Here is a 16,375-nt window from a genome sequence, read left to right as displayed (position 1 = left end):
TTTTCCTCCGACTGACAATAGTCTGCAATATAATTTTGATACATATATATTGTACCTTCTGCCTTGTAACTTCTGATTTGTGTGAGTTACCCCCTTCCCTTCCTGAAGAATATTATTTTGTAAATGAAAATTAAAAAATGTTAAACTTGTTCCAGTGACAAAAGTTTGTATAACGGTAGAAGCCTACAAGGATTCATTATGTTATTGATTTTTTCTTGCAGTTCCCTAATGCTTTTGAATTCAACGAACATTTCCTGATCACCATACTGGACCACCTGTACAGCTGTCTCTTTGGAACGTTCCTCTTTAACTGTGAGAGGGAAAGAGTTAAGGAGGTAGGTTGTCATTCCCTTAGGGTGTGTCTACACAGTTCATAGAATTTCAGGATGATCTGGAAATATCTGAGTTGAGGCATGAGAGCATCAGGGACCCGTTTCAAAAAGACTTTTTTCATTGACAAAGGACTAAAATCAGTGACAAATCTGCTGATGACCAATCAGAATCAAGGATTGCAGTAGCTTATAACAGAAACTGTAATTTGTCACTAATGACAAGTTTTGTGAAACGCCCCCCCTGGTCTCAACCAGGTTGATACTGAGGACTGGAAGGCTTGATGAAGGGCCATAAGGGAAGTTAAATGTTGAACTCCACAGCATGGGACAAATGGAAGATGATAGTGATGATTTTTGCCGAGAGTAACTGAAATGTCATTGAGCACTGGAGGAACCATTAGATAGAGAACGAATTGTGAAAAAAACAGAACCTACTTGCCTAGCCCCCCAGAGAGGCCAACCTGTACAATTTAATCGTATTTTGTACGATTTTTAGAAGTAAATAAGGCAGTATGATTTTCCTCAATAAAATATGATTTTCCAACAAAAAAAACTATGGCAAAATGCCCATTCTGTCCTGTAAATATCCTACAATCATCTCACATCGGCAATTTGGGGGTGTTGATTGGTTCATCGAACACACCTCTGTTATTTTCAGTCTAAATTTTTCCTGTATGTAGGAACTGCAAGAGGCATTGATACTTTTGTCAGTAAAATACAACTTTTTGGGATTAAAGAAGTTTTTTGATCTCCAGAGTTTGGCAGGTCTGCTAGCCCTGTGAGTGTCGCACACTACCTAGTGGATCATCCCTGAATGCTGTATCCTTTGCTTTGTTTTCCTTTCCTTTCCAGCAAGTGAAGACGAAGACCGTTTCCCTCTGGTCCTACATCAACAGCAGCATGGAAGAGTTCATCAACCCCATGTATGCCAGCTACATGCATCAACATGTGCTCTTCCCCGTGGCCAGCATGAGGAGGATTGAACTGTGGACTTCCTACTACATCAGATGGAACCCCAGGATGAAACCACAGGTATGACGTGATCAATGAAGACGAGTCTGTATGTGTGTGTGTGTGTGTGTGTGTTTGGATTGAACTGTGGACTTCCTACGACATCAGATGGAACCCACGGATGAAACCACAGGTCTGACGTGATCAATGAAGATGGGTCTGTGCAGGGAGGTGATAGAAAGGAGTGGAAACTCTTGTAATTTATTCAAACGCATGCCCGATTCCATTCCTTTCTATCACCTCTCAATCAGATATGATTATCTCCGTCTGGGGACCGACTTTTAACGTCACCATCCCAAAGACACGACTTGGTCTCGAACCGGGGTCCGCTGAATCAGTTTGTGGGCGAAGACAGAGAGCTGACCCTCCAACGGACAATTACTGCTAGACAAGTCCCAGAATTATGATGATAATGATGAAAATACCATCCTTTATTAAGTTTATCAATTAAAAAAATCATTTATTTACAGTTAGAATGGACAAAGCAACCTTAAATTGCTGTCAATATACAGGCTAAGGGTCAAGTATGAAGAAAATAAATGGATAACTTAAAATGGAACCCCAAAAGGATGCACAGAACCCAAGTTGAAGCTTGTATGGGCGCGTCAAATAGCCTAATTACATGCTGCGCAAAATTGAATTGAACTAAAACTTACAATATCTCTGCGTAGGAGTTTAAATATTGAAACTCCTATGTTATTACCGGTATGGTAAAGCGTCAAATAGAGCAAACTGTATTTGAGTGATAGGTAAACTATAACAAGTATGTCATTGACAGAAGTTTTAGGTGTAAAATAGGTGAAGAATGTGTCCACTTACATGCAAGACTGGTAATGTGGTATGTCAATAGTCAAGTTTGTATAGATAAGCTGTTGTTATGCTAGTCAGGCCTCAGTAGTCGATTGAATGACATAGCTGCAATCTAAAAGCATGAAATGAATAGAGTCTGGGTTAATGAGGATTGTTGATCATTGAACATACATGTATTAAAGCAGAGGCATATTGGAGACACAGTCACATTCACCTTGTTTTGTTAGGTAATATAGCAACAGGGATCCCCTAACATACAGAGCACAAATATTTTGGGGAGATTGGTACATTTTAAATTTAGTTCAAATTTACATAGTATAATCTTGAAAAATTGTTCATTCTTGACACAGAATTTTTTTGTTGCATATTAATTTCAGAAGATATTAAATTAATACATTTGTGTTGCTTTATTGTTCAAAGAATATATGTAGGTAAAAACTCTCTTGATCACATTCATCAACATGATAGTGGAAATAGTGATTTTGGTATAGACATTAGAAAGTACAGGTAATGTTAATGAAATTGGAACTGTGGCTTTGAATGAATGAATTCTGCTAATGATCAAGACTTCAATGAAATATATTTTGGTATTTCCCCAATGCCAGATCGCTTCATATGAATTTGTCTCCCCCACCCCCCTCCATACAGGAGCCAGTACACCAGAGGAACAAGGAGCTCCTGGAGCTGAGAACCCAGCTCCAGCGACAGGTGGAGGAGCTACAGAAGGAGATTGAGGCCAGGGATCTAGGGCTCCAGTCCACTCCAGGTGGAACGGCCTCGCCCCCAAAGATCACAAGTCCTGTCAATGCCTAAGGGTTAGGGTTGATCCAACACATGCTCCAGCAACATTTGCTCCTGGCTTAATTTTTCTAAGGTACAGTCAAACCTGCTTTAGTGACCACCTGTCTACAAAGACTACATTTGTTGTTTCCCTTGAAAATGGTTTCTCATTGAAACATGCTCTGAAGGAACCTGTCTACAAAGACCATTTTTTGTGTTTCCCTTGGGTGGTCGCTATAGACAGGTTTGACTGTATAGGGCTTCAGGGTAGTGATTGGGTTTAGTTTTGTTTCATGCTAAGGGTTAAGGATACATATAATGATGGGACCAGGGTTAAAATGAGAAATGCTTTTACTGTTAGAAATTGACCACTGAGCAATTGTGGCTAGAGCAACTGTCGTACAACCGGTTTCAACTTGTCCTCAAGAGATAAACTCTTTTCACAGTCTCTGTTCATGTATAAAAAAGCTATAGCCATACATCTTCTTGTTCAGATTATTTGTGTGTATCATTTGTACGATGTCTCAGGTTTTACCTTCAGAATATATTTAAGTCCTTTAGGAAACAGAAAGCTGTTACGAAAACCTGTTGTTCAATTGAAAAGAATATGTGCTACAGTAAATAGTGAAGGTTGTACATGAGAAGTCAAACGAAACCAATGTTTCATTTCATAAGCCTTTACTGGTTTGTGTATTGTTCCATTGAAGTAGATGTTTGGGCAAACCTGGGAGTTTGTGTTTGAAATTGGAACTCTTGCGTCTTGGATCAGCTTCAATATTAAGCAGGTTTGAAGATGTACCTCTCGATGGAAACAGAGAGTCGATCATTATCAAAGGTGAGGAAAGGGGTTTATCCAAAATGCTACCCCAATTTTCTATCTTATGAGGCAAAGCAAGCAAATTGCAAACTTGTACATAAACTTTTCCATATTTCATTATGCTACAGCAAAATTGTGCATGTGTGCAAACTAGCGTCTTAGGTTCTTTTTGTCACTATCTTGCAATATGTGCGAGACTTTTAAGATTTCTACTTTTAATTTTGTCATATATGTCATATCCAAGCTTTGTGATGTAAATGATTAATGCCTTTATAGAAAAAAATACAAACATAGTTATTTGGAGATTCACTTATTGTGGAAAGACAATTTATATCTGTAATAGATGTTGTTTAATTGGAGTTTGAGGTATCAACTAACGGTATCTAATACCATACTGTATACATCTTCCATTATGTATAGTTATTGCTAAGCCAGACATACCCTAGCAGTGCCCTAGTTGCACCCAGAGGTTCTTAATCTTTGCACCAACGATGACATTATCTGTCCGATCATGTTGATGTGTCCATGTAGGTCCCTTCTTTGTATTAGATGTGCAGTATTTTAATCATAGACCGAGAAGAAAATTTAGGTCCATAGAATTCTTTGAGCTTGATCTCTATCAAAAGTGTTACCTCTAATTTTCGCCGACTACGGAACTTAGTTTCTTTCAGAACCTCAATCTTCTAGTTCATCTACTGTTTAAGCAAGGAATTATGTTCCCTTTTTTTAGCATTTTGGGCATCAAATTAATTGCACTTATTGATAGTTATTTCAGAGAATTTGTGCTTGTAATGATATTAGTGAGTATGATTTATATTCATGTATCCAAATTAATGTAAAAGTATTTATTTATCTGTGACTTTGTATACATGCATGTTCATGATGAACTCTTTTTGTTACATATATATACTTCAACATTTTGTATTTCCTTTTTTTTCATGTAACAACACATATGTAGAATGTTGGGTTCTTAACTTATGATAAAAGCAGTAAATCAGTTGAAGGTGATTGTACATATGCACCTTGTTAATGTTATGTGCAATATAAATTAACTCTTCTTTACGCTTTTAGACCCCAAAGCAGACCGCAAAGGACCTTGTACCATTCATATACAGTGCGACCCAGAAAAAAATGAAACCGAGAATTATAGATGAGTTATCATAACTTAATCACAATTTTGATTAATGAATTACGCATGAGTGATTAAAAACAATTTGAAGAAAGGGTACCATCATTTTCTGCCCATTCATAAGACTCCTAAATGGTGGAAAAAGAGCCAGGAATATTTCCGTTTGCTTGAATTTTCATAACTTCGTGTATGGCTGATCGTCACCGAAACAGAGTTTGTTGCTAATTTGTTATTCCTGGCTCATTTTCTCTGATTGAGAAGTCGTATGAAAGGGCAGAAAATGAACTTTCTCGAAATGCCTTTTTGATACCCTTTCTTTAAAATGTTTTTAATCGTGAATGGATGTATTTTTTTTACTATGAATGGTAAAAGGGTGTAAGAGACAGAAATACTAAAACAAGGAATTTCAATAAGAATTCTTTATTATCAAGGTATTAATGTACATCAAACGCCCTTCAACTTTCCAGCTCGAGAATGGCATAGCGTATTGCTAAATGAGTGGAGAGTGCAATCCCTGGCAATACACCAGTTTACGGTTATGGGTGCCATCCTGGTTTACGCGTAAACTGACTCTAGAGGTCGGGGGTTTGTTTACCCTCAAGTTAAAATGGCGCGAGCAAATCATTTGTGTACGATTACAAATTCATGTTGACTTTTGTATACACCATATCATAAAATAAATTATTTTTTAATTACTTTTGTTCTACCTGCTAAGCTCCACCCCAAAAAAACCCTCCAAAAGCAAATGACTTTTGTCGGCTAGATGAACAAAAGACCTTATTGCACGTTTTCATACAATAGCTGATTGAAACCCTTTTCTTCATGTTGTTGCTTGGCACTATGTTTGAGGCAGTTGATGGGAAGGGACATACAAATTTCTTTTGTTCATCTAGCTGACTGGCATGATGTCACAAAAGTCATTTGCTTTTGGAGGTTTTTTTTTTACGGGTAGAGCTTAGCAGATAGAACAAAAATGACATTAAAGATCAACATGAATTTTTGAATGGAACAATTCATATTGCTGCACTTCACAGTAATTAACTTTGATTATACACATGTACTTATTACAATAAAACATGGTTCAAATAATTAAATACATGATTACATTTAACTCTTATCATTACAGAATTAATACATCTTTGGTCCGATGCTTTTCAAATTAAAAATGGATATGATTTCATCTCAAACTTCAAGCACTGCATGTCTCGTGTCTGTAAATGTGTAAATTCTAATGAATGTGAAACATTTGTACATTTGTAGAATAGAACACTTCATGATCCAACAATAAAATGCTACGATGGAATTGGAATATCACTGTCTAATATCTAGTATTTCATTGCCTTATATGGATGTGTCAATAAGCCACTTGTACAAATGGCCCCCATGAATATTGCCCTCTTGAAAAGAATACTTCCACCTGCGTATACATAATGAATGATTACATAAATGCAGACCAGCAGTCATCTCAATGGGTTGTACAAGTGTCTGCCCAGTGTCACTGGAATGGCTTATTATTGGGGTTGTGTGTCCCAGTTTGATACCAAAATCAAATTCTACCAAGTACCAACATATACATTCTATATGAAATTGACAGTTCATGAAGATCTAATTAAAGTATATATACATTAAATGAATGTTTATAAAAGATAAAATTGAGTTCTGGTCATGCGATTGCATCATGAAAGAAACTGGAGTGTGGAGGTAATTACTCGTCTTATTTCAAATATGAGGACATATTTCAGTAGACATTTTTTTTTTTAATGTAAGGAAGGTAGCTCACATCTTTTTTTCCCCAGAACTCAACCTTCTCTTGAAACACATGCCAACCTGATTATTCAATTTCATGAAGGGGGGGGGGGCCATAACTATTATCTCTCCAAAGAAAATACACCACAAATATCAATTTTAGCACTTTGAGTTGTCACTTTGAACTGGTGGATTGAGGAATGCATAGACAAGAACTGCATTGACATTAAAAAATGGCACAAAATAGACATATTTCTCAATTCTTCGCAGCATATTATGTACATGGATATTCAATAATTAATTTTCAAAAAATTAACAAAATCTGTTTCTTCATAATCAGAAGTCATTTAGTAAATCACATATTTCAGTTTAATTCATAGTAGGAGCAATAATTTATAGGCCTCTTTTTTTTTAAATCTCAAAATAGTGTACATATCTAGCCAGAAACATTTGCCAGTAGTAAATCAAATTCCACATTGATAAATGATAAGATTTGAAACTAACATTGTGATTCTGGCAGGGCACTTTCATTACATATAAATTTATCTTTCATGTGTAGTACAAGATCTCATACCAATGTTACATGGACATCGCCATAATTTTTGCCCCAACTTAAAGGTATGACCCAGAAGTACTTCGCAGCCTTTGGTAGTGCCTGTTCTGTCGGGTTAAAGGTGAAGTTTGAGTTTCAGATTATAAATTCAGTCTGGCCATGACCATCCGTTTCACGTCGACACCAGCGTAGGTAACGAGAGCGAAGTGGGCTATACCGCCTACAGACATTGCCATGAGGAGCTTCAAGGCATTTACGCAGACACCAAAACCAAAGAGTCTGTTCGGAGAAAGTACAGAAAACATAGACATGATGGGCTACACGCTTGATATCAATAGCTCAGTATATGTACATATAAAATCATTTAACAACCTTTAACAATTTTCAATATTTATTGACTGTTTAAAAAAAAAATGATAATCACTATCTACAAAACAAAGAAGTAAAATGGGCAAAAAAGATTTATATGAGCCTTTTTTGGTGGGGGTGGGGGTGGGGGGGGGTTTATTGTAGTAATTTTTTCTTGATTTTGGGGGTAACTGTCAATAATTTAATTTCATAATCGGGAGCTGATGCTTGTTCAAGATACAAACAAAATATTTCAATTTTTGAAAATGTGACTGCATCTCCTATATGCCTCCACCATAAATTCAGTATAGGAAATGTATATGAAATGGATAGAATCATTTGTGACATATCACAATAAAAGCCTACTGTATCTATTATGGTTCTTAAGATATGGCAATAGCAAGGCTAAAATCTGAAATTTCAGTAATTGACCTCTGTGACCTTTGAACCCCAAAATCTGATTAGATCATCTTCCTATGGTGATACATACAGAACATACTATCACCAAGTTTGAGCTTTGTTTCTCTAGTGGTTCTTAAGATATCGCTATAATGTTGACCTAATACTCCAAAATCTGATCAGATTGTCTTCCTATGGTGATATATGTACATGCTATCATCAAGTCTGAAGCTCAAGTCTGAAGGTTCTTGAGATATCGAGTTCGGCCAAATAACAAAACAAACATGTTTAGCGACCTGCCTTTTAGAAAAATAGGGAGGAGACCCTTTTTTTCTTCTTCAAAATGGCCGCTCAAAATCATTTAGCAATCATTTTAGCAGTGTTTTTCCTGTTTTTTTCCTTTAAAAAAGAAAAAAGGAGGCGGCCCCCAAAAGGAAGCGGGCAGGGACGCTAAACATGATTTTTGTTTTTTGGCATCACTTTCTGTAGGAGGAGGCATAAAAATGACCATGTAGTTGGTATCATCTGTGCTGGATAGGGGAAATGCAAACAGTATAACAGATTGGGATATGCTGTGCTGTGCACTACTGTACCAGTATCGTCTACAAACAATGATGTTGGATCTTAGATATACCGATCACCCCAAAATGCTCTGTGTGTTAGAGATTTCATGTCCCTACAGTACTGGTACACTATAATCAAAATACAATCTTCATATATTACAAGTTCAAATACACTTTCAATTAAAATCAACATGACTTGTGTGCCCGCACACAACCCAAGTCCACCTTGGGCGGTATTTTATGTTATTCATTATTTTCTTCATCCTCCCTGTTCTAGTTGTATGCAAATCATATTTTGTAGGTGATCGGTACACATTAATATCCATTTTACCTATTTGAGGGACAAACACCGTACCCGCATCTACGGAACAAACATTTCTGAAGGGAACTTACCTTCCTTTGACCTCCTTGACATATCCCTTGAAGTACTGGCTACGGCCATACAGGTACACCAGTCCAACAAGGGCTGCTGGGACTGGAAAGAAAAAGTCACCATGCAGGACAACAAAATAATTTTAACCCATTGAACATTTGAACTGATCAGTTTCAAGATATACATGTACAGGTTTGTGATATTATTTCTGGCCAATTCTGTTGTCCAATGTGCTTCTAATGACATATGACATTTATCCATACATTCTATTCATGAATGAAAATCTCTTGACATGATGATTAATAGTTGGGATACCAGAAAGCACTTTTATTCAGCCGTCATTTTTGGATGAAATATGAAGGAAAAAACGATGTCGTACAGCATACATTGCACCAAACTCAACTGTCCTCATGTGTAAACTGTGCTAAACAATTCATTAAAAGCAGGATTACAACGAAAAACAAGTATACATCAGAACAAGTTACCTATAAGCAAGGAAGTTAACCACATTTTCACATACTATATAATTAGGTGTTTTTGCAAATTTAATGAGCTATGACCTTTCACCTTTGACCTACATACTCGGAAATTGAACTTAGGCTGTGTTTTGATACCATGTACCGTCATATCAAATTTCATAACAATTTGTCAAACATTACTCAAGTTATCGAATGGAAACCAGATTTGCATATTTAATGAGCTATGACCTTTGACCTACATAGTCCAAAATCGAACCTAGCCTGTATTTGGATATCATGTACCTTCATATCAAATTTCATTAAAATCCGTCAAACATTACTGAAGTTATCAATCGGAAACCAAATTTGTTACGGACGCACGCACTGACGGACGAGCTATGACCTTTGACCTACGTACTCCAAAATCGACCTTAGCCTGTATTTTGATATCATTTACATTCATATCAAATTTCATTAAAATCTGTCAAATATTACTAAAGTTATCGATCGGAAACTAAATTACGCACGCACGCACGGCAGCGTTTCTATATTCCCTCCGACTTCGTCAGCGAGGCGTCGGCGAGGGGATAATTAAGGAAATACGAATTTTCAATGTCATACTGCTACACACACACACAGGTAACTGATGGGTTGTCATTTAGTTTTCTTTTACCAAATGGTGACTTTCAGACAATCTTATGTTTTGAGCTAGAATGACGTGAATTCATGTATTTAAACATAGACTTTACGCCCTTTTGGCTCCTATAGGGACGATACAACATGAACTTGTCATATTCTTTATTGTAAATGTCAGAATCTCCGCAGATGTAATTTTGGCGGACAGTGGGATTGATAGTAGTCAGACACAGTTCAACTAAACTCAAACTCCATGTATTGGACCATGCAGAACTATCTACAGTATAATAATTCAAGGCGTAAAATTGACATGCTACATTGTAGCTCTTGCCAAGGATGGATGTGCTTCAAATGCCTACCATATACTAAGACTGAGAAAAAAATGCTTTGCAAACCTGAAATCCAGTGGAAGGCAAAGCTCTCGAGTTATTAACAACTAACTTCAAAAGTCTATCGTAGGAAATGGAAAAGAAAGCAGACAATGAAGTGGTTGAATCACTTCATAAGGGAGAATTACCCCTAGACTGAAAATCAGCTAATGTTACACCCATTTTCAAAAAAGGAAACAAGCAAGAAAGCAGAAACTATAGAGACCAGTGAGTCTCACATGTGTTGTGTGCAAGATATTTGAATGCATGATGAGAAAGCACTTCATCAAACACCTGTCAACAAATGAGATGTTATCTGCACACCAACATGGCTTCGTTGCTGGTCGCTCCTGTACCACTCATCTGTTGGAAGTACTCAACGACTGAACACATACCTTAGAAGAGGGAAGTAATGTTGATGCAATTTACATGGACTTTATGAAAGCTTTTGATTCAGTACCCCATAATCCATTACTGCAGAAAGTTGAAGCCTTTGGCATCCATGTTCAGACACTGGGATGGCTTGAAGCATTCTTAGTTGGAAGGAGACAGCGTTAGTGAAGGGTCAACGGTTCGAATGGTCATCAGTGCTGAGTGGAATTCCGCAAGGGAGTTTACTCAGGCCGCTGTTATTCCTGATCTACATAAATGACCTTCCTGATGTCATAGAGTCCAGAATTAAGCTTTTGGCAGATGACACAAAACTGTATACCAGATGTGATACCTACAAAGATTCCCAGAAATTGCATGATAATCTGATGAAGATGCAGGAACGGTCAGATATATGGCAGCTTAGATTCCACCCAGAAAAGTGTATTGTGTTGAAAATTGTAAGTCTCCCTCAAGTTATGAATATTGCATGAAGAATTGGCAATGAAACTACAATCCTGAAAGAATCGAAAGTGGAAAGGGATCTTGGTGTGCTTGTCGATTCTAAGCTTACTTTTAAATACCACATCTCCCATGCTGTATCCAAGTCCAACAGGCCACTGGGGGTAATACGAAGATCGTTCACAAACATCGACAAGGACACTTTCAAATTCTTGTACACATACAGGCCTTGTAAGGTCTGTCTTGGAGTACAAACAAGCTGTATGGTCACCATACAGGATAGGTGAACAGAGGAGACTTGAAAGCATCCAACAAAGAGCTACAAAGATGGTACCCATTTTGAAGAATCAACCATACAAAACACGTCTGAGATACCTGAAGCTACCGTCTCTTGCCCATCGCAGGAAGAGAGGAGATATGATCGATGTTTACAAGTACCTCCATGGCCTATACACCACTCGGACAGACCTACTGCATTTATGCAAGGAAGACGGAACACAAGGCCTTACACTCAAACTAGAGACAAAATTTGCATACCTTGACATCAGACTCAGTAGTGGACACATGGAATAACCTATCTCAAGAAGTGGTTAATGCTCCATCCGTAAATTCCTCCCAAACAAACTGGATAATTATTGGAAAAAAATCACCTTCATTATATGACCCTAAAAGTAACTACAAGTAGAGTGCAGAACTATTCCACCCTCCACACACACACACCTAGACACGAAGTCACAACAAACTGAAATATTGATGTAAAGGAACTCAATCGATCGATGAACAGGCTGTCCTATCAACATTGATGGATTAAAGTAAAGTAAGTTGATGTATTTAGTTTGCTATTCACAAAAGTTGCAGGATTACGCTCAGTAGACACATCTGCAGTGTAGGCTTACAAATGCATTTTGTGCAAACACACATAAATTGCTTTTTATTTCAATGTCGAAGAGACAACCCCTCACACTGAATAATAACCTAGGCTTCTATAGCGCATTTCGTCTTCAGAAAAAATAAAATAAAATGAACTAAAGGAATACCAAAATAAGGACAAGACTAATCATAATCAATTATTATCAACACCAGTACAGTACCACCACAAAAATACTTTTTTGAGAAATGTTTTGTTTAATTATATTATTCCTTCATATTCATATAAACATTATTACTTGATACCAAACTTAAAAGTCCATTAACCAATCTTCAATTTCATGAAGAGAAAGAAAACTCCTCTGTGCCTTTATATCGGTCCAAAACAAAATTTGTGCCGTTTAAAATGTTTATGACACACGCTCAAAAGAATTATATTTTACTAATCTTACCTGGATGACAGAAGAGGGCAGCAGACCATAAGAGGGGGTAGAAGATGGGTGCAAACTCTATTGTATTCTGTCTGTTGGTGAAACATGAGAGAATGGAATGACGGGTTGAATGAACCAGGGGCAGATCCAGGATTTTGTTAGAAGAGGGGACACCAATATTCTGACAATCACAAAAAGAGGTCATCACATAAAAAAGTGTGTGGGGAAGCGTAATCTTTGAGTTTTGTACTTTAGGTATGCCACTTGGGTTATATATAGGGGGGTTGGGGGAGTAGGGTAGGGGCCAAATGTTTTCTCCCTCCTCAAAAAATACAAAAATCCAAGTGGACTGTACATATCATATGCTGAGGGCCAGAGGGCTTTAACACCGCTAATGATTTGACACTGCTGATGATTTAACACCGCTAATGATTTAGCACCGCCAATGATTTAACACCACTAATGATTTAACACTGCTTATGATTTAACACCGCTAATAATTTAACACTACTGATGATAAACACTGCTAATAATTTAACACTACTAATGATTTAAACACTGCTGATGATTAAACACCCTTCCAACAGTTGGCAGACAAATCACTCCTTACATTGATCCATGTAGAATCTCATTGTAGTCTGGACAGTCAAAATACAGAATTTCAGGTGGTTAAAGTAATTGCAAAAATGTATTCAACCGCAGTGTCCTCGGAACGGACGGAAAGCAGGAAAGACGGTGAACCCGGAAAAATAATTAGGTGGGCGGAGGCATTAGACGATCTATTCATTTTCATCTGAATTTCTTATTAATCATTTTATTCCTATCATTTTTTTAAAAGAATAACATTATAAGTGAAAAGTCTATATAACTAAAATAGGAGCTTTATTTATTCAATTCAATTATTTCAAGACATTTCGACCTTTGTTCATCCCGTGTGCTTCATAAAAACACAACGTCTACAATAATGTATTTATAAGTGAAAAGTTTGTAGAACTAAAGAAGGTGCTTGATTTAATCAGTGCAAACATTTCCAGACATTTCAATCTTTGACCCTCCTTTGCGCCTCAAAAATACACAAGGTCAACAGAAAGAAGTGAAAATCTATATTCAAGATATGAACTCCAAATATATACTGCAAGCTGAAGTACACTCAATCAATATGAAAGTGAATTGTGAGTAGGCTAATTGACATCCCTGTGCTTGAAGAAAGGCATGTACACAGTCCAACTTTGGTTCGGTGCACAATAACCCTTTATAGCCCAAAGATCGGTAGGTAGTGTTTAAATAGATTTTGATACATTCTAGCTTTACAAAAAAAAAAGTGATAGTAATTTTCTTACTGTGCTCTGAAGTATCGCATGAACCTCTCATCTCCTGTGATGGCTGGGTATGGGACGTCAAACTTTCTCCTTGCTTGGCCAGTTTGACGAGCAAATGATGCTGTAAACAAAAGTGTAGTGATAGGAATACCGAAATTCGAATACCGGGTATTACTAAACAGGAGGGAGAAATATATCGGTACATCAAACCTGTTCCATGTCACACCTATATATACAAGACCACCTGTATAAAAGATCACAATATTTATTCTTCTTCATGAAATGATACTTCTCATTGAAGCATTGTGAAGTTAATGTACATGTGTATAAAGTCTTATTTAGATCATGTCAATGTTTTGCTTTAGTAAACCAACTTCAGGCCAAACTATTTACTGACGTCCATTGTGACGTCACATAGCAAATCCCAAATTCATCAAATTAATATACTAATATCAGAAGTTTGCTATATATTTTACCAAAGCCAAAAAATGATTGAAATACTTGTACTGGCCCAGAACTCAAGAAGACCTCTGGTGCTATAAAATAGTTTTACTCACTTAATTGAAATGCATGCATTAAGGACACACCGGCTGGTAGAATCACGCTTTCTAACAGAATAGGTGCCATCTTGGTTCAGTATTCAGGTCCCTGAATCGTGGAGGATCCTTAGAGGAAAATAGATAAATTGAACATTTAAAATCAGGACCACAATTTAGGATCAAGTTCAAATTCTATTAAAAATATAAAAGAGTTTGAAATCCCTAACTTACACGTTATAGGAAGAAACTGCATCATATTTGGCTGTTCTGTAGACAATCTCATACATGAGTGAGTGGCAGAGAACCATTCAATAGATGGGCAGGGTTGGTACAGAAAAGTTGAAAGTTGTAAAAACATGGTGCTCTCAAGAGGACCTACAAGACAGGTAATGAAGTTAGATAGCATGGACTGGAAGCACAGTGATTGGCTGGTGACCAAAACAAACCATGGTAACCAAGAATTTCTAAGCCAGAAGAGGAATGTTGTCAACAATAGGAGACTTCCATGAGATGCAAAAGTGAAAGAGGCAAGAAATCAGACTATCAAATGAGCCAGGCATTGTGAAAATATGGACAATGTTTGTAAGTCATTGTAAAGGAATAGAATAAAATTGGCAGGTGGAAGAGTTGAAAAGAAAGTCATTACACCCGCACCCCCCCCCCCCCCTCTCAACCGTGTATTTCTTTCCCTATCTTTCTTTATCTCTCTGCCTCCTCTCCGGGTTGGTTCTTCATTTTCCCCTCCCCCCCCCCCCCCCCTCTCTCTCTCTTTCTCTCTTCCTCTCTTTCTCTCTTCATCTCTCTCTCTCTATCTATGTTTATCTATGTGTAAGAGTTGAAAAGGTAATCACTACGCCTCTCTACCCCCCTCCCCTCTCTCTCTCTCTCTCTCTTTCTCACTCAGTCACTTATTTCTTTCTCTATCTCTCTCTCCCTCTCCACGTTGTTCCTCCATTCCCCCTCTCTCTTTCTCCTTATTTTCGTTCATCTCTCTCTCCATGTAGTTTTCTCTATCTCCCCAGTCGCTCACTCTCTTCCTCTCTCTCTTTCTCACTCCTTGCTGTCTCCTTTCCTATTTTGTCTATCTGTGTATTTCTTCCTATACTACTCACTGTCTAATTCTTTCTTTCTCTTTTATGACAAATCAAATGCATCGTTAAAGGCACTGAATAGTCAAGGAATAGTGAATAGTTTAATGCAAACGCCAATCTTATTTTATTTATAAGGCTATTTTATCTCTTTGACACATGGTAAGTAGACCCTAGGACCTTTATTCTAAAGTATGCAGATATTTATGTGATTCCCCAAACGGCAAGTAGGTCTAGAGTCTACAGACTAAATTTCTCAAGCAACATTGTATTTCAAGATTTCAACATACATTGCAACATATACATCGCAATGGGATCTCCAGCTCCATGAATTTGTAACTTACTTAGATCTATCAAGGTTTCGTGCCCTGGTAAAACCATCTCATCTGTAAATAAAATGATTTTTCATTTTCCACAAAATCTCCATTTTCTTTGGACTTTGCCTGTCCGAAACTCCAAATATTGTATCATAACACATTTTTCATTCTACCCACTCGTCCGTCTGGTCGTAACAGGATATACTTCAATAAAATAACTCTTCTTTCCAACAAAAACAACACAACAGTTCAGCTCAGCTCTGAATTGTCTCATTCAGAATACAGACCATCGAGCAGCCGACGAGCAGCCGACTGCTCAGAGCCACCCCGCTGGTGGCGGCGAGTACTGCAGTCACCAACACGCACACCCATTGTTATTTTATACCCAACTCCACACTGTTAAATGTTTTGGGTCATAGTTTTGCTTGTATAGCAATGTTTCTTCACTCTAATTAACACTCCTAATAGGGCCTAAATACCCTATGTATATTACTTATCATAACTAATGCATAAAAAGTGTCAGCCTACTGTGAGAATCGAAGGAGAGTTGAATTCCAGTGTTGAGTTCTAAAGGTACCTCCTCCGTTTATCGCCACAGTCGTATATAGCAGCAGCGCATGCGCTCGAAGCATACAATTTCCCAGGGCCAGCAACAGGTAT

General features: G+C 37.4%; 2 protein-coding genes across 5 annotated transcripts in view; one reads left to right on the top strand and one right to left on the bottom strand.

Annotated features, from left to right (window-relative positions):
* LOC583980 (myotubularin-related protein 2) overlaps positions 1-6,188 on the top strand; it is a 27,890-nt gene extending 21,702 nt beyond the window's left edge. The window contains exons 14-17 of one of the 3 annotated variants that reach the window (XR_004063355.1): positions 222-335; positions 1,185-1,364; positions 2,802-5,721; positions 5,813-6,188. Coding sequence is in view for 2 of the 3 variants with exons in the window: in XM_030980576.1 (XP_030836436.1) it covers positions 222-335; positions 1,185-1,334; positions 1,447-1,476; positions 2,802-2,966 (459 nt within the window). In the remaining variant the exon portion in view is untranslated. Of the gene's footprint in view, positions 1-221; positions 336-1,184; positions 1,365-1,446; positions 1,477-2,801 lie in introns of all 3 variants that reach the window. The other 2 variants (XM_030980576.1, XM_783865.5) reach the window with 2 other exon arrangements.
* Positions 5,458-16,375, bottom strand: LOC584003 (microsomal glutathione S-transferase 2). Of its 2 annotated transcripts, none has more exons than XM_783888.5 (6): positions 16,244-16,375; positions 14,329-14,436; positions 13,793-13,892; positions 12,474-12,544; positions 8,882-8,963; positions 5,458-7,457 (listed from the first exon to the last, which is right to left on the bottom strand). In XM_783888.5, the coding sequence occupies exons 2-6, from the start codon at positions 14,396-14,398 to the stop codon at positions 7,319-7,321; spliced, it is 462 nt and encodes a 153-aa protein (XP_788981.1). In that variant the 5' UTR covers positions 14,399-14,436; positions 16,244-16,375; the 3' UTR covers positions 5,458-7,318. The 2 variants fall into 2 exon arrangements, with proteins under 2 accessions (XP_788981.1, XP_030836438.1); XM_030980578.1 differs by lacking the exon at positions 16,244-16,375 and adding an exon at positions 14,542-14,696.

Source organism: Strongylocentrotus purpuratus, unplaced genomic scaffold (assembly GCF_000002235.5).
Source record: "Strongylocentrotus purpuratus isolate Spur 01 unplaced genomic scaffold, Spur_5.0 spur5_scaffold_11, whole genome shotgun sequence".
NCBI lineage: Eukaryota > Metazoa > Echinodermata > Echinoidea > Camarodonta > Strongylocentrotidae > Strongylocentrotus > Strongylocentrotus purpuratus.
The sequence above is the reverse complement of the archived record's forward strand: the minus strand, read 5'-3'. Positions and strand labels throughout refer to the sequence as shown.